This window comes from Typopeltis vanoorti, chromosome 5 (genome assembly GCF_054136105.1).
Source record: "Typopeltis vanoorti isolate ZY-2024b chromosome 5, IOZ_Tvanoo_1.0, whole genome shotgun sequence".
NCBI classification, from domain to species: Eukaryota; Metazoa; Arthropoda; class Arachnida; order Uropygi; family Thelyphonidae; genus Typopeltis; species Typopeltis vanoorti.
Window position 1 is genome coordinate 153,343,096 of NC_143553.1, and position 25,083 is coordinate 153,368,178.

General features: G+C 35.6%; 1 protein-coding gene across 1 annotated transcript in view; it reads left to right on the forward strand.

The window, feature by feature from the left end:
* Positions 1-25,083, forward strand: part of LOC150106951 (cell adhesion molecule Dscam1-like) — a 173,862-nt gene that overhangs the window by 89,513 nt on the left and 59,266 nt on the right. The window contains exons 6-8 of the mRNA XM_090393514.1: positions 106-281; positions 7,639-7,908; positions 21,998-22,405. Coding sequence (XP_090249640.1) covers positions 106-281; positions 7,639-7,908; positions 21,998-22,405 — 854 coding nt within the window. The remainder of the gene's footprint in view (positions 1-105; positions 282-7,638; positions 7,909-21,997; positions 22,406-25,083) is intronic.

Sequence of the window (25,083 nt, forward strand, 5' to 3'; positions counted from 1 at the left end):
TCATCCGACACACGTATCGAATATATTGTACACGAAGATATCATTGTTTTTATCAGACAAATTTCATTTATCCAATAGTTTTTTTTTCTTGTTGTTGTTTTAAAGTTGGATGAAAGAAGAGTTTGGTAGACTAACCCCTGTTCAGCAAAGTGACCGATTGCTGCAACTTTATGGATTACTCCTTATCAAAAGAGCCAGTAAGGAAGATAACGGCAAATATATCTGCTTTGTAAGGAATTCCGTTGGCGATAGAAGAGTGGAGACTGTTTTAACTTTAACAGGTAAGTAAATTATTTAAAATTTTATATCTGAAATATAAATAGTAACGCAATGACGAAGTTTCGAATATTAAATAAATAAATAAATAAATACATTTATTCAGGAATGAGATAATGCTGCCACCTGGTGGCAAGGAGTATTTTTATTTATTTTGTTAAAAGTTTCTATACCTGTTTAATGAAGGAATTAGTGCTGCCATCTGGTAGGTGAGATAATTGCAAATGTTTTCTAGTTTTTTTTTTCCTTTTTCACATACGATCGGCTAATTGCTCCCTATCACGAAACATCTCTTTAGTTTCGAAAGTTTAATTTGATTTTCCATGATAAATTGTCTTTGTTGGTCTCTGCTTTTCTCATTTATTTTTGTGCTCTTTCTTCTCTTAATGCGTGTTTCTTTGTGCGTCTAGAGAAGAAAAAAGAAGAAAGTAAAAAGCCAAGCAACGCTTCATGGCGAAAGAAAGAACTGTATTCTCGTGTTCTAATCAGTCAGCTAACGCAAAAAAGGAACACACTCTAGCGTAAATGAAGAAATAGTATCCAAAAAGCAACTCAATTCGCGACCCGTGCAAAGAAACCAGGCTGGCAATCTGCCTGTCTATCAATTTGTTTATTTTTCATGGGTTTTATTTATTGATCTGTCTGTCTAGTTGTCTAAATCTATTCTATGAAGCAATATTTGAAGAAACAAGGATTTTTCACTGCTGTCTGTTGGCAGTATAACGAGAACTGTTTTCGCGCAGACCATTCAGGTCAAGATAATCCGAGAATTACAAAAAAAAAAAAAAAAAAAAAAAAAATTACTCAAAGTTTTCACTTATATAAACATCAATTACGTTTGTATGTGAATCAGATCTATGAAAGATCTTATATACTTATGCTCAATTAGTACCATTGGTGGACTAAGATTATTTTTTATCTTATTATTATTTACATTTTGATTGAACAATATACAATCTTTCAAATAGAAACTAAAATAATGTTAGATTCTAATAATCAGATTATCATTTATCAGGTAAAGACACTTTTGTATTTACAAAGCAACCCGTGTGGTGGCCGGGCTAAGAATAGCGCCACTGAAGCCCATGCATGTCGTAAGAGGCGACTAAAATGGGACGCTGAGTTTCGCTCGCTTAGGTTTCTTCCGGCATTTTGCTCCCGGTGAACGGGGCTTAGATTTCAGGAGATTTGCCCTGCGAGAACATTTTGAGTCTCCGAGGAGGGTGTTCTCTTGCGTGGCCCGTGTGGGGCCTTGTCGTTGGATGCCTTTTCCTGGAATATGAGCGGCTCTGTTCGGTAGAGGTGAGCCTGTCACTCAGTGGGCCAACGCTGAGTTGGATGATCTTTCAGCCACTATGCAATGGTATAGGGATCGTTCTAATTTTTAAACAGGGCTTTACTTAAAAATCCACTGAAGCCCATGAATGTCGTAAGTGACCCAACACTGAGTTGGACGATCTTTCGGCCACTATGCAATGGGATCTAGGGATCGTTCTAATTTTTAAACAGGGCTTCACTTAAAAATTCACCGAATCCCATGCATGTCGTAAGAGGCTAAAATGGCACGCTGAGTTTCGCTCTCTTAGGTTTCTTCCGGCATTTTGCTCCCGGTGAGGGTGGGCTTATATTTCGGGAGGTTTCCCTGAGAGAGAGAGAGTATTTTGAGTCTCTGGGGAGGGTGTTCTCCAGCGTGGCCCGTGAGGGGCCTTGTCGGTGGATGCTTTTCCCTGGAATATGAACAGTTCTGCTCAGTGGTGGATTTTGGTGATTATTCTCTTGTTTTGTAGTGGCAGTAATGCACAGTACAGTTTTAAAAGGTTTAAAAATTAAAATGACAATATACTTATTATGATTATGTCCGTAACCCCTATAACTCTGTTAACTCTGTTGATTTAATGTATCGACTTACGTTCTGCCTGATGAAACTGCACTCATATATTTAATTTATTATTTTTTTTAATTTAACTTGTTAAAATATACATTAGACGATAGGTAACAAGGACTATTTGCATATTATAAGTATATATATTACAGAGAAAGGAACATTTTCCTTTCGGGTATAAAATGGAGAATGCAATAAATAAATTCAAAATCTACAGTTCAGTTTCAGTCTGAGTTATCTTTCAGATGAAGCGTATTGTCGTCGTCAATCCAGAAGAGGGTACCAGTTGGATTCCACTCCTCTATGAATTTCGCGACAGTTCTTGTTTCTTTGAAGTACTTAAGTTCCAGTGAAGACCTGCTTTTTAGTTTCCGACGGAGGATATACATGAGGGTTTGTGCAGTTTCAGTGATGAATGGGTGCTGGTTATTTCTTTTCTGTTTTTGGTAGAAGCTGGCCTAAGCGCAGATGAAGAGGAAATTGCATGTTCTGTGTCTGTTTTCTTCTGCGTGGACTAAATTCCAGTAGTCCTCTTGGCTGTGTGCGTAGTTTGCGGGACAGGTTAGGTATGTGTGTGTTCCAAGGTACTTGAAACGTCACAGAATAGACACAGATCCGTTTCTCTTAGCTGAAATTTGTAGAGCTTAGAAGGAGTTGGCAAGATGTTATGCCATAGTCTCCACTGTATGTCGGAATCTGGTTTGGCACACTTTGATTTACATGGCAGATCCCACTGAAAACTGAGTGGCATATGCAGCCTTGTAGATGAGAGTGTCAAGGATGAATATAAGAAGGGCGAGGTTGGAGACACTGACATGAGGAAGTGGTATATTTTCTTGTAGTTGGAGGGAAGTATTGGAAGTGAGGTTTCAGATTGTACAGGATGAAATATCAGCTCCGAGCAGTTTCTAGATCTGGACGGAATACGGATTCCCTGAGGTGTAACGATATCGGGATAGGCTTTTATAATGGAGGCTTTAGTTGTTGATATTGCTTTTCAGTTTTTGGGTTCTTCATTGGTAGGCTTGTGAATGTTTTTCACTTTAGGATCTGGATTAGGAGGTCGCCTATGACTCTTAGTCCTGCCCAGTTCCATGTAGTGAAAAGAAAGGGCTGCCCAGTTGTGAGACTTGTTATGTTTCTGTTCGAAAACAGTGGTTCTGATAGTACAGCTGACTCTGTTGATCCTGTAAGTGTGTGATGTTCTGTGTTTTTCCACCGCTGTAGAGCATCTTTGTAAAAATGAGGTAGTTTAGGAGGAGATGGTGCAGGACTGGCCATTCGAAGTACTGTGGAAAGTGTAAGTCCTCTGGTGGATGATTTCGTGATGTAATCGTTGAGGTGTCTTTAGGAGGAGGATTATCCTGAAGGATCTAATCTTGTTTTCAAGGGAAATCGGGCCTTCACCTCCCTTGCTGAATGGCTTGTAGAGTTGAGGGTATGTTGTCCAATGAGTTTTGTTCCAGAGAAAACGTTTGATTTCCTTTTGAATGTGGTAGAGAAATTCTTCAGGAGGTGTGAGTACTTTGAGGGTATGCCATAAGACACTCGCAGCCATCTGGTTAACTATTAGTACTCTTCCTCTAAGTGAAGACATGCAACGAACTTTAAGATTATTCATTTTTTCAGTATGGCGACTAGGAGGATTAAAAAGGTATTTTTTAGTACTTTTTTGAGAATAACCATTCAGTCTGAAGGTAGATTTAAGAAAATTGATTTCTTTACGAAGTTCATCTGGGTCGTCAAGAAGAGAGCGAGCTCTATGTCCCAAAGTAGAAATAATTCCAAGTTACTGAAGAGGGAGATGATGGGACTGACTATGGAGATATGATATCTATTGGTGTGTGTCTGTGTGTGTGTAGGGTTTCTGTACATTGAAATTTTAAGTTTTTCAGAAGCACGGGTCAGTTTCACGTCCAGGAAAGGCAGGGAACCATTAGTTTCAAACTCAGCCGTGAATTGGATATTTGGGTGTTGACTATTGAGATGTTCAAGGAAATCCAGGAGAGAATCATGTCCATGGCTCCAAATGAGGAAATTGTCGTCCACATATCGCTTCCAAATTCTAGCTGCTAAGGAATAGGAAGAGATAGCTTTAACTTCAAAATCTTCCAGATAAATGTTGGCAACTACAGGAGATAAAGGATTACCCACTGCTAGACCATGAGTTTGCTTGTAGATGGTGTCTTGAAATCTAAAGTATCCAGAATTGATGCAATTAGTAAGGAAGGCTAACATTTGTTTAGATAACTCACCTTTGAGTAGTGTCAGGACTTCGTCTGTAGGAACATTTGTAAACAAGGATCCTATGTCGAAGCTAGCCATGATGTCGTTTTCTTGAAGAATAATATCCTTAATGTATGATACAAAATCCGCAGAGTTGTTAATAAAATACGAAGACTTGACAGAAAAACATTTAAGGTATTTTGCGAGATATTTTGAAAGATTATATGTTGGTCAATCAATGCCCAACCAACAATGTCAATCAACAATGGGACGAAGTAGGGTATTTTCCTGGTGGAGCTTGGGAACTCCATATATGCGTGGCATGAGCGGATGGAGAGAGCGAAGAGAAAGGCGAATGTTTCTAGACAGTTTAGAAGCTGTTTCTAATAAATTGTTGATACGATTTTGAAGTGCACGAGTGGGATCTCTCTCTCAAGAACTGAGTAAGTGTCACTCTGTAGTCATTCAAGCATCTTATTTTTATAATCTTCAAAGTTAAGCACAACTGTGGCATTGCCTTTATCTGCGGGAAGGATGATTATATTTCTGTTATTTTTAAAACTCTTAAGAGCCTGTCGTTCCGACGAAGATGTTATCTGTAGGTGGTTTTGCATTGTTGATCATAAAGATGGATTCAATACGGAGACGTTTTGCATCTTTTGAAGGGAGGAAGGAAGCAGCCTTTTCTATCTTGGTGAGGATTGATTCTTTTGGGATAAATTTTGGAGAAGGAATACAATTTAAGCCCTTGCTGAGGATACATTTTTCTGCATCTGAAAGGATGTGAGATGATTTATTAATTACAACTTTGTCAGGGTTGATGTGGGGTTTCGAGAAGTTCTTGTTATTTTGTACTCTTTTTAGTGCCTTCAAATTTCCTGATAAGTTTTAATGTGTTGTTATTTTGGATTTGGGCTGCTTCAGACACACTACGCATACTAAAAAGATGTCAACTTTCATTGTCTAGAGAGAAAGAGAGAGAGAGAGAGAAAGATTCTTCAAGTATTTGAGATAATGTACTTTTTTGGCAAACAAAAAAGCGAGAGTAGGTTTTGTGTAGAATATTCTTTCAGCAAGAAGGTCTAACTTTGCTTTGTGATAGAATCTTTTGTGGCACGTTCCGAAGTTACTTAGGAAAGACTGCATGGAATTCACAGCGTTTCAGAAAGACTAACCTGTTGATATATATATATATATATATATATATATATATATATATATATATATATATATATATATATATATATATATATATATATATATATATATATATATATATATATATATATATATATATATATATATATTAAAGATACCAAGTAATTTTATAAGCCATATATATATATATATATCTATATATATATATATTTTTTTTTTGAATCAACGCATATATATATATGCGTTGAAGTAAGGCCTCAGCACTCTCTTTGAATAGGCGTTCAAATTTATAGCGACATTTGTGTAGAAGGCGAGTCTCTTGGACCAGAGAATATTGTGGCTTGTCTCTATCCCTTGCTATGCCAATCTAGACTTATCGGATTTGTTGTACAGAATGTATGATTGATGTTCTTGAATTATTTTTTCTGTATAGCGTCCTGTTTGTCCAAAGTAGGACAGATTGCAGATACAGTGAACTTGATATACACCAGTCAGAGACATAGTTGAGCGTTTATCTTTAGAAGAGCTAAAATAGGTGGATATTTTGTTAATAGGTACTGTATATAAGTGGCTGTGAAATCATAATTCTTCAGAATTCTTGAAATTGGTTCTGAAATCCCGGAAATATATGGAACTGGAACTCGATATATTGATTCTTTGTTATTCTGGATTGGATTGTAGGAATCGAACAGATGTTGTGTACTTTTTTTAATTGAGACTTTTAATTCCTATATTAGTCTAATGTTATTTAAAATGAAGATTGTTATATGAAATTGTGAATTAATACCTATAATTTACTCATCACTCTGATGAAATTTTCCCTCTCTTTAATGCTTAGCAATGTAACATCACGCGGCCCGTTCTACTTTTGAATGATCGATTGTTGGTATTCCACCTTGTTAAAAACTGTTCCTATGTAGCCACTGAAGATAGTCTGTTAGTTTCAGACTGAAATATGTGGCAATTATTAAAATATTCCTCTGTTAACGTGTCTATAATTCCTAATCATAATGTCACAAGTGTCTCTCAAGAGTAAAAATACAGTATATATATTCCAACCCACGAAAAGTCCGATGATATTATTAGTACACCGCATGTAAGGTGTGATTGTATTTCATTTAAAAGTATTTTAGAGATATCCATACTGAAATTTGATTTGAACTCACATTTGAATGGAATGGTAGTTGAAAAAGAACATGTCGTCACCGCAGTGAGGAATTAACATTGTATATTCACATTCCTAACTGAAAATGATTCTCCTCTCACTTGGGTGAATATTTCTATACATATCGGTTTAATACCAAAGTGAATGATTCTCTCGATTCCCTTGAACAAGTGTTCTGTCTCTAGTGGCAACTTTCTTCTTACTGTGAATAGTCCAATAAAGGGAAGGTTCTACGCATTTCAGATGGTATTCGGACTCTGATCTTTCCATTAAACGGCACCGTCGACTGAGTTCAACTTAGAAGACTTATATGTTGATTTTGCAGTGCATACTAACAGCAAGCTGGTAGACAATATGGTGAATTCCAATTGCTTTAGTATGACTTTTTTTGGCCTCTGTAGTTCGTTCTATGTAATCGTTTAATTGATGTAATGGAACACTAGATGCTTCGCCAGAAGAAATTTATTTTCATTAGCACAAGCCTTTGATACTTAGTACTGAAATAAGAAAGAGATGACATTTAAAAAAATGGAAATGTCACAAATATAAAAACCTAATAGACTGTCACTGCTTACAGAACAGAAGCTCGCTATTGTGGGATTATTGTTTCCTGGTAAGACAACAAGGCAAATAAAGGTTGTGTCCGATGTGTCTAGTGAAATGAAAGTCGTATTGTGGAATTATGTGCTATATGAACTTCAAGACCAATCAGTAATCTTCAGTGATAGAATTAATGCACCTCTAACTTAATAAGGATCAATATACCCTTTTTGTGTGTTGAAGGTTGATATTTTTAAAATTCGGAACTTGGCCGCAATGAGCGCAATCCTATTGATATCAACCTCAGCTTGCTATAACATCATTTTAAAATGTGATGGCTGCTCCCATCTCGTGTCAATATTTAAAAACATTTTTTAATTTATTATTTTAGTTCAACTGTCGGTCCACATACATCCAGCTTTCCAAGTGCTCCAAATTGGACGACCAGCCATTTTTAACTGCACTGTGCGAGGCTATCCGGTTCATTCGGTGTATTGGAGAAAGGACATGCGTCCCTTGGCCGAAAATGATCGCATCAAGTTCCTATCTCGAGAGGTACTGCAGATCAACTCTGTGCAAAGAGAAGACAAAGGGATGTATCAATGCTTCGTGCAGAATGATCAGGATTCAGCACAAGGAACGGCAGAGGTTAACCTTGGAGGTAAAGTGAAATCAGCTACTAAACACTTCTATGATCGTATTAAAATCATATAATTATTTATTGTTTCATAGATCATTATGTTTCTATAGTTTTTTCTGTTTATTTAAATTTAAATAAAAAAATGTAAAAAGTATAAAAAAATTGTAAAAAATGTTATATAAATTGTATAATATGAAACATAACTCAAATTTTATTCATTTATAAAGCTACAGTATTTCGTTATTTTTATCATTTAAGTATATTTAGACAACAATAGCGTTTGGATAGAGGTGAATCTCCAATACCCTTGGAGGGTAAGGGATAGCAATGCTGTAGCCAATGAAGTTCTAACTGAGGCTCGGCTATTGCTGTTACCCTCCTGCCATGATCAGAGCTTTCATAGCTCAATAAAACCTTATCCCTACACTGTCCTTTACAGATAACGGGGAAGATGAAAAGCATTCTTGCTTCGCCCCTTTAAGCCAGTCCTTATAAGGATGGATAGAGGTGATTGATTCATTCAATCCAATACCCTTGGAAGGTAATGGATAGCAATGCTGTAGCTAATGAAGCTCTAACTGAGGCTCGGCTATTGCTGTTACCCTCCTGCCATGATCAGAGCTTTAATAATAGCTCAATAACCTTATCCCTACACTGTCCGCTACAGATAACGGGGAATATGAAAAGCATTCTTGCTTCGCCCCTTTAAGCCAGTCTTTATAAGGATAAGGATAAAGTATTGAACTTGTTTTATGTACTGAACTTGTTTTGTGTATGAGGTAAGCTGTAATTGAAATTATTATTTTTATTTTGATAGTATAATTTTTTATTTTCTGAAGAAAATAAAACTAACAACAAAAACATTGCTATTTGTGTAAGCCATCCGAAATTATAAAAATCGAAACAATCCAACGCATAGCTAGATGGCTCGCACTTTCCGTATTACGTGACGTTAATCGTGCCACAACACTGCAATAAGATTAAAACAATTCCCTGCGAGGGAAATTGCCTTTGTTATTGCTTCAGTATTTCGTTGAACCAATTTTTGCCTTTATTACTCCAACACAACTCGTTGGCAAGCTGGAAATTAGATTGTATACAATGTTCTTTCATTCGCTACTGGTATTATCATTTCTTGAATGTCTCTTTTTGCTCTTGATGTCTTCCCCCATTTCTCTGCTCATCAAATGCCCAATGAGATGTATGATGCTATTACCGAAGAATGGCGGTTTTCTGATGTTTTTCAAATAATAAAATTAGCAGCCACTACTAACTAAACGTGAACAATCATTGAAGATATTTGTGATGTGAATTCTACCAGTGAAATGTTGTAAACTTAACTAAAGGTTACATAATGCGTAAAGCCTGCTCTAGAAACATGGAACTTCTATTCAAGTTTCTTCGGTCCTCCATTGACATGTTAGTAGTGTCACACTTGGCAATGAAATTCATCTACCTTTTGCCATCACTGTATTCCAACCCCGTAAAGGTTTTTACTCTGCCAAATGTTGAAAAGCAACATTTGGCCTTTTCACTATCTTAAACTTCTGCCTCGGTTTCATCATTCTTAAATTCTCTAATCTAGTCTAACTGTATCATTTTAGCAACATCCCATATGCATTTCCCCCGCGATTTCAATCATCACTCTGCTTCGTACGTGCAGCGCGTAATATGATTAATAGCTGGCTGCCATTTTGAAGTATTTGTGTGCTGCACTCATGTGACTGATCGCAGCATCATTCTGTGGTGGAACTGAAAACTATGACTGTTCACTCAGTAATGTGTAAAACTTCTGAATCGAACGAAAGAAAAAAAAAAGAAAGAGAAAAAGCATTTTCGTACCACCCCTCTTATTTATTTTCATTAAAACGAAATTCTCACGACATTAAAAAGGAGAATTCCTTTCTTTATTCATTTTAAACCCTACTTTGTAATATAATATGTACATACACGATTTAATACTTTAAGTCCTAAAAGGACTGGCTTAAAGGGGCGAAGCAAGAATGCTTTTCATCTTCCCCGTTATCTGTAGAGGACAGTGTAGGAATAAGGTGTTATTGAGCTATATAAAGCTCTGATCATGGCAGGAGGGTAACAGCAATAGCCGAACCTCGGTTAAGACTTCATCGGCTACAGCATTGCCATATGTAAAGGTAAAGCCGTGTCTAAAAATTCGGACGATCCCTAGGCCACTCAATCGCGGGCGAAAGACCGTCCATCTCAGCGTTGGCTCCACTCAGTGATAGCCTTCCACCTACCACCACCACCACCGCTCATATTCCGAAGAAAAGCATTCACCGACAAAGCCCCTCATCGGAGAACACTTTCCCCCGAAACTCAAATTGCTCCCTTAAGGCAAAAACCTTAAGAGAGCTAACTCAAACTCTCGAATCTCTGCGCCCTAGGGGGTAACAACAACAGCCGAACCTCAGGTAAACTTCATTGGTGCAACATTGCCATCCATTACCCTCCAAGGGTAATAATCACCGCATCTTAGCACTCTTCTTAGCGAACAAAGTAATCTAAGTTTTTCATTAATTAAATAAAATGGTGTATGTCGAATGAGCGAAGAATTATGCACCTGAAATGGAATGAAAAATCAGAAAAAAAGGAAATACTATAAAAAATAATATATGTAAAAAATTAAATTATCTAAGCGTAAAATCTCGCTTGCATCAACCTTTAACTTAATTTAAATTTCTGAGCCATACTCGTCCGTCGATAGAGAAGCCCATAAAATGCATTTGCTGTTAGAATTAAGTCGACCATTTCATATTGGCACTTGACAAAAACTTGCCGCTTCATAAAGAGCACACACATCAACTTCATTCTTCGCCATGTTCACTACTTCCTTGTTACATAAATTAGTTTTATTCTATACATTATGTTTTTTTTTTCTTTCTTTTTTTTCCGTTTATGTGTTCAGAACTCAGCTTTGGAGGAGAGCGCAAAATAGACTGTATGCTGCCAAAGGCATGCGGGAGAATATATTGATTCCAACATTTTAATTATACGCACACTCGTCTGCGTGCTATTCTGTTTCGCTCATAGCGTCACAAATAGTTGTTTTTTTTTTTTTAGAGGACTCGGTAACATGGTCCATGAATATGTAATTGAGCCGGTTTTGAAAAGGATCATAAAAGATCTTGGGCGAAATATCAATTTACACGGAGTTTGCAGTGCTGGTTTAAATCAATGAAGGACGACGGTTGATTGTGTACTTACTACGGCATTATTTCTATAATTAATTCGTAAACAAAAATGTGTTCTCTCTTTTACAACTTTTAAGGATTAAAATTCTAGGAGGATGATTATATATGAGTTTGAAAGGACGCCTATTGAAGTTTAAAGCTTTAAAACATAACATTCAATATTTTTATTCTTATTCAGCTCTTTTGTCGTATTAATGAATTGGAAAAGTTGACATTTGATAACTATACATGAAATTATTAAAAAACACATTATTTCCAGTTTGATTTCTTTTTTTTTTTTTCATTTGTATTCACTTGAATACAAATAGACTGTAGGAAGATGGATAGAATACAACCCCAATCTCCAATATCATGGCTCTGTATGGCTAGGTACAAATCTCTGTACATGTAGAGTTCTATAGATAAAATAAACCAGAAGTGTGGAAACGAAAGATTCAATCAAAGGCATCATTTGATGAAAGAACTTTGACCGAATCATTATTTTAAAGTGTAATCTGTTGGTAAAACAATGAATATAATATACATTTCCTTCTTATGTACTTCGATTTATATGACTATAGAAAAGTGAATCCCACCCTCTTGGGCAAAAATAGATTAAGAACACCTTTGAGTCAACTGTTAAATTCTCGTATGTAAATGGGTAGGTGTAAAAAATAATAAAAACGTTAATTTTTGGCGAGTATCCATCAGCAAAGAGTAAAAGGTGCGTGGGAAACTATACAGCATTCTTTTGTCTTTTAAATAGGAATAATGAAGAAGAAGAAAATGTATGTTAGGAATTATATTTCGGGGTATTATTATGTGGATATATTTATACTTACATATTTTTTTCTCCTTCTTCTTCATTATTTCATAATATTTATACTTTTCATGCCCGCGTAGCTCAGTGGAAGTGAAGCTTGTATTCTCTACACTAGGCCTCCCGAATATAGACTTCAGTTCAAGTCTAATCGCTGACTAGAGGAACGTTATCTAAGCTGTTCTGCGACCGGTTCCCGAGTTAGTCGATCTCTGACACAGGCAACGGGTATTTTTCTCTCCTGGAAAGTCAAACGTTTTGCCCCTCAAACTCAAGAAAATCGACCGTAGAAACCATATCATATCAGACAATAACATATCTTGTTAGAGTTGGGTACCAAGAGATAACAGCACGTGTTTGCCCGTCTCTTCATCTGTGACCGCTTGTAATTAGTGATAGTCTTGGGTCAACTATATCTGATTGTTACTGTTGCAGACTGAACTGCCCACTTAGTCTCCAAAATTCAGATAGATGGCTAAAAGGCCTCACCTACTCCTTATAGGGAATAAAGAGCATTAGTTGATTTTGATTTTTTTTTAAATTTATATTCTTCATATATTTTATCTGTAATTTTTATATAGCGTTCTATATATTATGTTATCCAGGGATTAGTTTTTTTTTTTTAATTGCATATATTTTATTATATTCATTGAGCCTTGTACTGTAGTCTACTATTTTAATATTTCAATATATTTATAGTGTGGGAATATCAATATTTGTTTACTCTTTTTCACTTCTCAAAAGACAGTGTTTAAGTCATGTTTCAATATTCTGAATTCAGTCGTTGGATAGATCGTGTGGGTTGTTTTACTGTCCTATTGTTTATTGTTAAAACCGCCTAGTGGTAGTATCACTGCTTCTATAATTCCCACGAAGAACTTTCACTTACAGCCGAGTACCGGTGCATAAACCACAGACATTTCCAAAACTTTTATGCTCTATTAGGTCGTTTATAGAGATCGCCTGAACAATCAGACATCAAAACAGAAATTATAGAAGTCAGTTGTCCTATTTGAAGTTAGTTTAGTTTTGGAAACGAAGAGTTAAATAGTTAGGACATTCAAGAAACCTGTGATTTTTATAACAGGAGTTTGGGACACTTAAACAATCTACTTAAAAAATTACACTCTTATTTAACTTATGCAAGTATTTTTAAAATTATATTATTTATTTACATAAAAAAATAAATAATCTTTTATTTGCTTCTAGAATAAATTAAATTTATTTAATTTATTTATGTCAAAGTTACGTGTTTGAATATTTTTAGTCTCAAGTAAAATATTTTGTGCATGTTTCTTGATGAAATTTGGGATTAAGCGTATGAATTTTGGCTTTTTTGAAAAATGTCTGTTTGCAGTTTATTAGATAAACTCTCGCTGCTGAGCCAGCAAAGGATGTTGGTATGGACGACGATGTTCCCATTTTAGATCCCTCTGCTTCCACCAATGAAAAGGTGCCACCGATTATCCTAAGGGAAAAGCAGAGATGGACAACACTCAGAACCATCATGGCTAATTTACAAATAAGTTATAGATCTGATAAAAATGTAGACGAAGGTATAAGAATTCAGCCCACCACGGTGGCTGATTAGAGAAATCTTACAAAGGAATTGGACGCAAGAGGAACTCAATATCACACATTTTCACTTGCCTCCGAAAAAAATCTGAAAGTAGTCCTACGAGGAGTCTCCGAGGATATTGACACGGATGAAATAGTTACTGACCTTAACTTACAGGAACTATCTCCCATAAAGATCACTAGAATGTTTAGATCAAATAAGACACCTATGCCTTTAGTCTTGGTTGAGATTCACAACATTTACAAAGACATCTCTAATTTAAAATCAATCTGTGGACTCAAAATCACCCCAGAACCATTGAGAAAGAAAGCATCTTCTGGGCAGTGCTACCGATGCCAAAACTTTGGCCATGCCCAGAAGCTATGCAGAGCTCAGTTCAGATGCCTAAAATGTGGCGAGAATCACCCCAAAAACACCTGCGCCAAGCCAAACTCCACCCCGGCTAAGTGCGCTAATTATGGGGGTCCTCACCCTGCTAATTATAGAGGGTGTATACATCACCGCAAAAACAGATGGAATGATCCAAATCATCAATCTACCTCGTCATCTAGTGCGAGAGTTCCTGAAGCTCAGGCTCCTCAGTTCTCCAAGAGTGAGATCATGTCAACAGGTGCTCGCCCATCATTAACTGAGCCCCTTAAGAAAATGAATCTCCAACATCAAGCGAGAACATATGCTGATGTGGCCCACTCCAAACAGATAGTACATACCCAGAACCTGAATAATCCACATTCAAATCTATCAGCTGTTATCACCTCTTCTCTTGCTAACATGCTGCAGGATTTCAGCAACTCAAATCCATCCTTAAGTGTCACAAAAAGATTCTTACAGCAAACCCAACCCATATTATCAGCACTCTCTAATGCATAGGAAAAAAATCGCCCCAAACTCTCTTAGGATTATTGCTTGGAATGCCAACGGTATCAAAAATAAACTGTTAGAAATCCAGGAATTTAATAATAGATACAACCCAGATATATTGCTAATCAATGAAATGCACCTGAGGCCTGCTGACACCCTGAAAATCAGAGGGTATCAGATTTACAGAAACGACAGACTTGGTTATAGAGGTGGAGGTACAGCCACCCTTATCAAAAACTATATCAATGATCATTCAATAACCAACCCTACTACCACCAACCTCGAAATCTCAGGAATTAATGTCCTCACAAACTTAATTGGAAACCATAAAATTTTTTCTGCGTACAACCCTCCACTAAAGACATTATTGATCTCAGATCTGGATGCCATCCTTGGAGTAAAAGGACCGGTCGTCATTTCTGGAGACCTCAGTGCAAAACATCCTGCTTGGAACAGTAAATCTACCAATAAAAATGGTCGCATCCTTTCTAGCTACACAGGATCAAACTATGCTGTTGTGGCTGGACCTACCGAACCAACTCATCTCAGTATGTCTGGCACTGCTAACATCCTGGATATAGCCATCCTGCAAGACATTAAACTACGGTACAGCCTTATATCACTAAACGAGCTGTCGTCGGATCACCACCCAATTCTACTGCAATTGGGAGAACAAGAATGCCTGTCTCCTCCCTCTCATTCAGGCATATCGTGGGAGAGATTGTCTAAAGCACTTAGGGATCAAATTGGACCCGTCCCTCACATATCCATACCAGAAGATGTGGAATCTGCAGTGACTAGCCTCACACAACAGATTAAGTCCGCTATAATGGTTGCAACCTTCCAGAAACCTGTTCCCAAGTCTGATCGTTTGCCTGAAGACATTTTGAACCTGATCAGAGAAGAGCAAAGCTAGGAAGAGATTTTATAACACTCGCGCGCCTCAGGACAAGACACTGCTTAACAGATTGAATGGAGCAGTAAGAGTTGCACTTAAAACACATAGAAACGAAGTTTGGGATAAAAAGTTAGCCTCTATCTCACCTATTGATCACTCTATCTGGGGATTACTGAGAAACATCAAAAATAAAAACAGATCCCTCCCCTATAATCTCAAACCAGTGCCTAGTCCACACAGATGCAGATAAGGCAGAAGCCATACTAAAAAATCTTGAGGATCAGTGCAAACCTTCTTATAACAACTTAGATTTCAATCATCTGTACAAAATCCACAGACAGGTCAGGCAGGCACTAAACCTCCCAGATACCAGCGCTGACCATATTGCACCCGCATCACCTGTTGAATTATATGATATTATTAAAAAAACTTAAGAACAATAAAGCTCCTGGACCAGACAACATCGCAAACAGGGTGATCATGCTGCTGCCTCGAAAAGCTATAGTGCATCTGACCAGTATAATTAATGCAATCTTAAGACTTCAGTATTTTCCTTCCACCTGGAAACTGGCTGATGTAATTCCTATACATAAGACAGGTAAAGACCCACTCTTACCGCAGAATTATCGTCCAATCAGTCTCATCTCCAATCTGGGTAAGGTTGCAGAGAAGGTCATCCTCTCACGACTCCAAACCTCAGTAAATGACCTAAACATCCTCCCTAAAGAACATTTTGGTTTTCGACAACACCATAGTACTACCCAGCAAATCCACAGAATTGTCGAATACATCACCACCAGCTACAACTGGCGCCAGTGCACAGGAGCTGTTTTCCTAGACCTATCCAAAGCATTTGGATAGGTCTAGGAAAGAAAAAAAATAGGTCTAGGTGTATTTTAACACATTATGTCAAAAGCATTTGACAAAATTTGGCATTTTGGACTCGTGCACAAACTTATATCAGCCGGTACCTCACTAAAAATGGTTCATCTAATCCATTCATATCTTCAGAATAGATCAGTGCAAGTTAAAATCAACGGTTCTATATCGTCTCAGCGCCATATCTTTGCTGGAGTGCCGCAGGGATCTCTACTGGCTCCATTGCTGTTTTCTGTATACATGTCAGACATCCCACACAATCCGATGAATTCCATTTTGGCTCTGTATGCGGACGATACGGCAATACTAACCAGATCTCTCAGACCCCACTTCGTTACCAGAAAGCTTCAAGAAAACCTTCTAAAGCTAGAGGGTTGGTTCTCCAAGTGGAGATTGGAAGTCAACCCCCTGAAAAGCTCAGCCGTTTTTTTTCTCAAAAAGGCCAGGAGATGTGTTAATATTCAATACTAAAATCCTCTGGCAGACAGAAAAAAATTACCTGGGTGTGATTCTCGACAAAAAGCTATCTTTCAACCAAGATATCAAGTCTGCATGCGCAAAAGCATCTAAAGTCATAGCTCAGATCTATCCGCTAATTAATAGAAATAGCAAGCTCAGCAACCAAATCCAATTGCAACTATACCAGATGACGATTCGTCCTATAATCACCTATGCCTCTTTGGTCTGGAGCCACACCTCTAATACTAACATTATCAAGATACAACGAGTGCAGAACAAGTGCTTGAGAATGATTCTGAAAGCCCCGTGGTATGCTAGAAACAGCCAACTCCACAGAGACACAAATATTCCCTATATTTTCTCTTTTCTACAATCCTTAGCATCCAAGTTTTTCCTAAAGACGTCCACACACCCCAACGATTTGGTTCAACAAGCTGCAGCATACGAGCCATCCGACATATTCAAATATAGAAGACCAAAAGCTATATTAGCCTCCTATAACGATGCATAATCTCCATGCCCATTCAGGGCGAGCAAACTGCTCTTAAATTTTACCCTCACTGTAACCACAGCAGATAGCCGGGAATATGAAAAGCATCTTGCTTCACCCTTAAAGACATAAATGTCAATTGTCAATTTTAATAACCCATTGTAATCATTGTCAAGTAAAGTATTTGCTACAGGATAAGATCTGAATTATTACTATATTTTGATTCGAAACCAGGTTTCAGCATAGTAGGATAGATTCTCCCAAGCTCAAAATTTGGTAATGTTGTGTGCTGTGAATCCATACTGAATATATTTTTAACATTTTTTGCATATGAATATAATTATTCCAGAAAGCATTCTTTCTAGATCAGAATTGCGTTCTCTGGTGTGCATGTATTTTAACACTTTTGCATATACATATAAGCATTCGACAAACATAAATGCATCGACTTATTTCTACAAAGTAGACAATCAAATGAATACCATCTGCAAAAGTATATATGCATGTATGAAAGAAATCACAAACATCCATGACAAGGGGGAGGATTCGACCCGACAGCTTTTTGGTTGCAGAATGGATACGCTAACTGCTCAAGACAATAGATTGATGAATGTCTTTGATATTTACAAAAAATATAGGTAAAGATGAAGAGGTTGATATGTGTCATATAAGAGAATTTGGAAAATCTTATCGGTGCATTGTAGTACAGGCGATTAATGCTAGACGTATCGTCTTTATTCGAAATTATATCTGTTAATACAATGAAATTAACTGAAAACGTTAACTTATATTTAGATAATCATAATGTACATTTAATAACTATCTATAGGTCGCGCTGTTACACATGGTCCAACTTTATACAAGAACTGGAGGAGTAATAGACTATATCAAGCTTAATAAAAAAAGCGAAGTAATGAAATAAATATTAGTAACTCGTAGTAGAAATTATTGAAGTATTAAACTAGTAAATTACAATGCTTGAAAGAAAAGAGACGTAATAAAAGTAATCCTGAATAAAATATTCATTTAAAAATGTTTGTACAATCCGTATTATGAACAATGTGTTCATAATGGTTCTCAAACTGTTTTCAGACTGTATCACATTTGGCAATGCAGATTTCTGTGGCGGTTCACCAGTGTTCTTAATGTTGAACTTAACCAATCATGTTAACATAAACAGCCAGGGGTACCGGATGACGTATTTATTGTTGTTACCAATGTTCCATAAATATTAGGCTGGAGAAAGTTTTATAGAAATATAATTCTATGTAATATAATAATCACTGAAGATATATGTCACTAGCAGAGGCAGCTCTTGCATAGATACTGGGGAACTGCAGCACCCCCCCAATTTTTCTCGATATATAAATATATTTTTTAATTTATTTATATTTGCTTGCAATATTTAATTTTATCATCAACAATCCTTTACAATTCTCTTATTTTGTATAAAAATAATAAAAATCCATCTTGTAGCACTTAGGAGGGCGAAGGACGCTAGCAGCACTGTGTTTTCTACAGTGTCACATTGCTACACGCGCAAGCATATGCACGTCATAGTGAGATGCGAGCTATTAGCGTAATACGGCACTGTCCGTCGCGCAGTTCCACTCTTGTTTATATGCAGTTTGCGCCAGTAGTCGAGTGTTCGTAGTGCTTATCGTGTTTACTCCGTCTCTTTAAATATTTGGACATTACAATTAAAGGATTTAATTGAAATGTCCAAAAATTGTAAATCCATTCCTTTAATTGCAATTAAAGGAATGGATTTTATTTTTAAGTAATTTTAAATTATACTAAACTGTATAATTTTATCGATAATAAACAATATCTTTTCATGTTTAATTTTTTTTTTAATTTTTACCATAATTTTGATATTTTATCCAAACACGTATACACTGTACTTACAGTGTGTGTGTATATTTCGAAAGTTGCAACACCCCCACGATTTCAAGCCACGAGCCGCCACTGGTCACTAGCCTTCTTAAAAATATTAATAAAAATGCGAAAACGAAGACTAAAGGTTAGTGGAAGAATAGAATAATATTGATAGAACCATTCTAAGGAATGCTATAAACTACCAAAGTGAATTACACTGCTAAAACGAATTAATAATTTTATGTATCTTTACTCAACTTCTGAAAATGAAATGCAAAAGTGCTGTAGGTAGTTTAAAAACAAGTAAGGATCTGAGCCCCGATGGTGTTAACATCAACATAGTTAAGGAACACCAGATGCACATAATGGATTCGTTCTTGTACATTTTAATGTATCATCACCAAATGGCACGCTTCCATCAGATTTTAAGAAGGCCATAATAATTCCATTTAAAAAAAAGGAAACAAAAATCATTTTAAAAATTATTGACACCAATCTCTCTCTTTTCTCTTCTATTCTTTATTTGTTTTATTTTATTTTTTATTTTGAAAATATTAGAGAACTGGAAAAATACGCTAATGAATATTTTTGATAAAAAAAAATTTCTTTTCAAAAGAATGAATTTGTGTTCAGACAAAAGTTTGGTAAGTTTAGCACTAAACATCCATTTCCTTTACAAACTCACTTTCTCTATGTATACTTTGCTAAATGACCATAAATAACGTTACAGTTTCTTTTTTCATCGAAATAAAGCCTTTGATATAGCATATAATGAAATGTTAAAAAACAAAAATATTGAATGGTATACAAGTAATGGTACTGCATTAAATCTCCGTAAATATATATATACACACACACAATCACACACACATACATATACATTAATGAGCCAAGACATTACATTGAGCTCCTTAGTTGCGTTTTCAGTCTCCTTTGGTTGAGATAACCGCTTGAACACTCCCCTTCCCCCACCCTTATCATTGATTCCAATAAACCAGGGAAGATATTCTGATGTATTCTGGGCCAACTGTACCAATGTACCAAAAGTTAGCGATCGGTATTTGCCTATTTCCTGCGAACCATGCATCTGGATGGCCGGAAACAAGCTGGATAGTCATAATTGGTTAAGAATGCATACATTTACAATCGATTAATTATTTTACTTGTTTAAAACTAAATATTAATCTGTACTTATTATGACTGCAAATAAGAATAAACATATAATCATAGAAACCATATTCCATTTATAGTTATGCACGCTTTTCTCTTCTTCGCAACACATTTATTATCTAAGAAACTATCAATGTCTAAACTTCTTCGCTTGTGTCATTTATCTTACCGAAAATATCCGTCCTCGATAGTTTAATATCCATCTAAGATCGATTACGGAACTTGACTTTGCCATAACAGACTGATCATCGCTTCAACTGAATAAACTTAATCATTTTCGTATCTAGTTAAAGCATGGCTGCTCGATATCCGTATCGAAATGCATGTTTTATTGTCATTAATCTTTTTCTGCAATGATTCAAGTAGCTATATTCACTACGATGTTTTCTACACGCAGAACAATCTCATAAATATAGTCTTCATTATAGTTTTTATTATCACCTTAATTATATTTTTGTGTTTCTAAAAGATCATTTGTCTCATAAAATCTTGAACGAGTTTTTACGTTCGAGTTTTGTAGAGAGAATGTCACCATCAGTGTCCTATGCAAGCGTGTAATTGTTTTAATGGAACTTGTAAACTATACTGATGAGCTAACAGTATGGAAAAAATAATTTAAAAGAAACAGTTCTATGCCTACTGGTATTTTTCGCTTTTAGATGTGTATCATTTTAAAATTCAGCCTAGTTTTAGATTATTTTTATATATATTTTATAAGAACATTAGAAATGAAATTCTATAAGGTACTAAAATATTTAATTTAAGAAATGTTTTAGATATTCTTAAAATAAAACTGTCTTATTTAAACACCTATTTTTTTTAAATAATTCTAAATATATAAGATTGTTCTTTTTTCTTTTTTTCTTTTTTTTTTAATCAACAGCGGACAGGAAAAAAGTCCTTTTTAGGACTTCCAGGGTAACAAATGGTAATGCTGTAGCCAATGAAGTTTTAACTGAGGCTGGGCTATTGCCGTTACCCAGCCATGACTAGAGCTTTTTAGCCCAATAACACTCCATCCACGCAGATTTACTTCATTCAGATGACGGGATAAAGAGTCAAGGACTCAGTCCATCGCCCAGTTCTTTTAAGAACTTAATCAACAGCTTCGATGTTCATGATAAATCAATGTATATATATGTATATATATATATATATATATATATATATATATACAGTATATATTGCATAAGCTTAGAAAGTAATTGTATAAGAATATTACACTGTCAAAACAAGGGATATTTTAGTTTTTTCGGATTCTGCAAATAATTATAACTATTGGGCACTTCATACATAAATAATTATTTCTTACTTATGGATAGGGTGTATTGATGAGATATTGTTTAAATAATCGATATTTATTATTATTACAAATTGCGTTACATTTGTAAATTATTTTTATAATTTACAAGAAAAAAAAACAAAATATCCCCTAATTGTTTGGAAGAGTATAGAAACGGTACATTTAAAACATAAAACAATTAAAAAGATAAATGCTTAAAGAAATAAAATTTTAAAGAAGTCGCGAAAATAAAAAATTCTACGAATAAAAATTTATTTGAATATCTATTATATTTGCTATTTATAATAAAATTATATTTTTTTCTAAATAAATTAATACAAAAATTGTACGTTTGAAAGTGCAAACGTTAAAAATGAAAATTATTATGAAAATTAACTATTCATAATGAGTGAATAAATATATACACACGAGGGTCTTTCGTTTTGTGATCGTGTTTAAAATGAACAGAAATGTTTTAAAAATAAAATATTCATGTTTATTAATTTAACTTACAAGAAAAAAGTATATAAAGTGCAAATGATTATTTACAAATGTGCTCACCAATCTTCTCATCGTTGCGTTTCTTATATTTTCTGCCAACAGATGCTCCTCCGGAGTTGCTCCTCACATTCCAAGATAAAACAGTCCATCCAGGCGAATTCGTTTCTTTTCACTGTAAAGCTTCTGGCAATCCCCTGCCCATCATCCGATGGACCGTCGACGGCGCTTCGACTTCTCAGAGTCAAAGGGTTGCTCAAGGAGATCATGTGACCAACGAAGGATACGTCATCAGCTATATCAACATCACCGAGGTTCGAGTCGAGGACAGCGGCGAATATGTCTGCGACGTTACTAATGACGTGGAGTCCAAGTTCCACTCCGGAAGACTCAATGTGTACGGACCTCCTTTCGTTAGACCGATGGGCAAAGTATCGTTTGTGTCTGGGCAAGAATTCTCCTTACGTTGTCCTGTTGGTGGATATCCTATTGAGAGCATCTCTTGGCAACGAGGTCAGTTGTGCGGTCTGTATATTGAGGCTTTGCTGATACAAACGTGTACAAATACATCATTGATTATTATGCTAGATCTCAGTAACCGGTTTTAAATCTAATGGTTATCTATGATACTACAAACTGAAAGAGAGAGTGGAAAATTCAGTATTTGAGAGAACACCGCATTTCGGGGCTTTACATTTTGACTTATAATCATTGATATTTTGGAGTTCATGTCCCTCATTGTCTGCCTTTATAGTATAAAAGAGTGTTGAGGGTCAGCACTCTTTTGATCTCTTCCCTTATCAATACTCAAAAGAGTATTGATAAGGGAAGAGATCAAAAGGTATAATATGATAGTAAGAGATTTAGAAGAGGCCTTAGTTGACCAATGTAGCTATATAACCGTGATGTTGTGGCTAAAAGGCCCTTAGACATCACTCTCATCACACCTGTCCTAATAAAAAAAAGCTAAAAATGAAACAAACATAAATTATCCAAAATAAATAAACAAGAGACATAATGATCACGAAGACACTATAATAACCATTGATTAGAGAACTAAATGAACAGAAAAATGGGGAGAAGAACCTAGCCAAGATACAGCTCTCAAGGAGTTGATAAACTGCCTCGATGCTGGCCTACGCAGCTCGGGTTTAATCAGGTCAAACCCCCTTCCCCTCCTATTTGTTAACTATAAAAACTGATGATCACATCATTGATCTTAAAATCAACGTTTCCAAACACATAAACACTCGTAATAACTTGTATATTCTATATTATATATATAATATGGTGAAAAATATAATGTTATTATTTAAAAAAAAATTTTTAAAGAATGTAATCATTTTAGACTTCAGAATTAATAGATGAAATAAATTATTATATTTCTATATATGATATCAAGAGTGTTTTCTGTTTTCTGTTGATTAGAAATTCTCAAATGCTTTTGTCCACCCATATTTCATGGATACGTGTATTGGAAATTACAATATTTCAGCTTATTTCTGTAATGCTCATTTTGGAAGTGCTTAATTTTGTTAATTGAAGGGAAGGTGAACATGAAATGAGATTGGAGTGTTAAGACTAATAAGGGAAAGAAGTCTGGAAGTGAATAAAGAAGTTAATATCTGTTATATAGATTTTGAAAAAGCTTTTGACTTTGTAAAATGGGATAAGATGGTGGAAGTAATGGAAAAGATTGGTATAGATTGGAAAGACAGAAGGCTAATTATTTCACTATATATGGGAAAAACTGCCATGGTGAGACACATATATGGTACAACAGAACCAGGCATCATTGGACGAGGAGTAAGACAAAGCTGTTCTCTGTCACCAATTTCGTTTAACATGTATTCCGAAGCAATGTTGAAAGAAGCACTAGAGAATTCGGAAGAAGGAATAAAGATTAGAGGTAGACAGATATTTGCAATATGATGCGCAGATGACAAGGCATTATTGTTAAATATTGAAATAGGACTACGTCATCTGTTGAACATATTACTGGAGTCCTGTGTCAATTATGGAATAAAAATTAACATAAGAAAAACAAAGTTAATGAAATTAGCAAGGCAAATATGGATATCAGAATAAATGAGAAAAAACTGAATCAAGTAAAGACATTTAAATATCTAGGAAGTGTGATTAGCAGCGATGGAAGATGTAAAAGTGACATAAAAGCAAGAATAGCGATGGGGTTTAATAGAAAATGGAATTTATTCAGAAGTAAAATGGACAGAAAACGAAATAAAAGACTAATAAAATGTTATGTGTGGAGTGTTGCCCTCTATGCAGCTGAAACTTGAACATTGAAGAAAGAAGAAATTATTGATGAAGAAGAAATGAAGAAAGATGGAACAAAATCAAATGGACAGATAAAATAACTAATGAAGAGGTCTTAAAAAGAGTAGAAGAAGAAATAAGTCTGTTAAAGAGGATAAAAAGAAGAAAGGGAAACTGGATCGGACATATTCTGAGAGGAAATGGAATCATCAGAGATGCCATCGAAGGAAAATTAGACGGAAAAAGACCCAGAGGAAGATTAAGGAAAACAATGCTAGAAGACATGCTGAATGGAGACAGGTACACAACCTTGAAAGAGAAGGCTCAAAACAGAAGAGAGTGGAAGGAAAGTTTTTGCTACTAAGAGAAGAACCTGCTCATTGGCAGAATACTTAAGAAAAAGAAGAATTTTGTTAATCTTGATTATGGACGGCTAAAAATAATGACTCAGGACCATTTCACTCTTACATGCTTGCTTTTATTGAATGTTGAGAATTTCTGGTGCCAATCCCCAATTCAGTATTTAATTTTACTGATTAATATCAAGGTCCTCCAGAATTAAAATAGTTTAGTTGTTTCTAAAAATCAATTTTTTTTCCTATAAGAAACAGTTATATATACTGGAGCCAGCGTAATTTACTGAATATATCTTACGTCCCAAATCAGTCAGTTTCAACAGAGGCTGCTCTTCTATCATCCTGTCGTATCCTATTCTACCAGTGGTTTTGCCAGGCACTTAAGCGCCCACAGCCTTCCAAGTATCCTTAGATTTCTTAACCGTAATACGAGGATAAGGCGGTTAAAGCCTTATGTCTCTAAGTATTCTTGTCTGTAAATTGCGTGTATTCTACTGGCCGGTTTGTCTGTTCTCAGGGACGAAAAACCCGAGTTTCTTGGAGAAAAACCCCCTACCT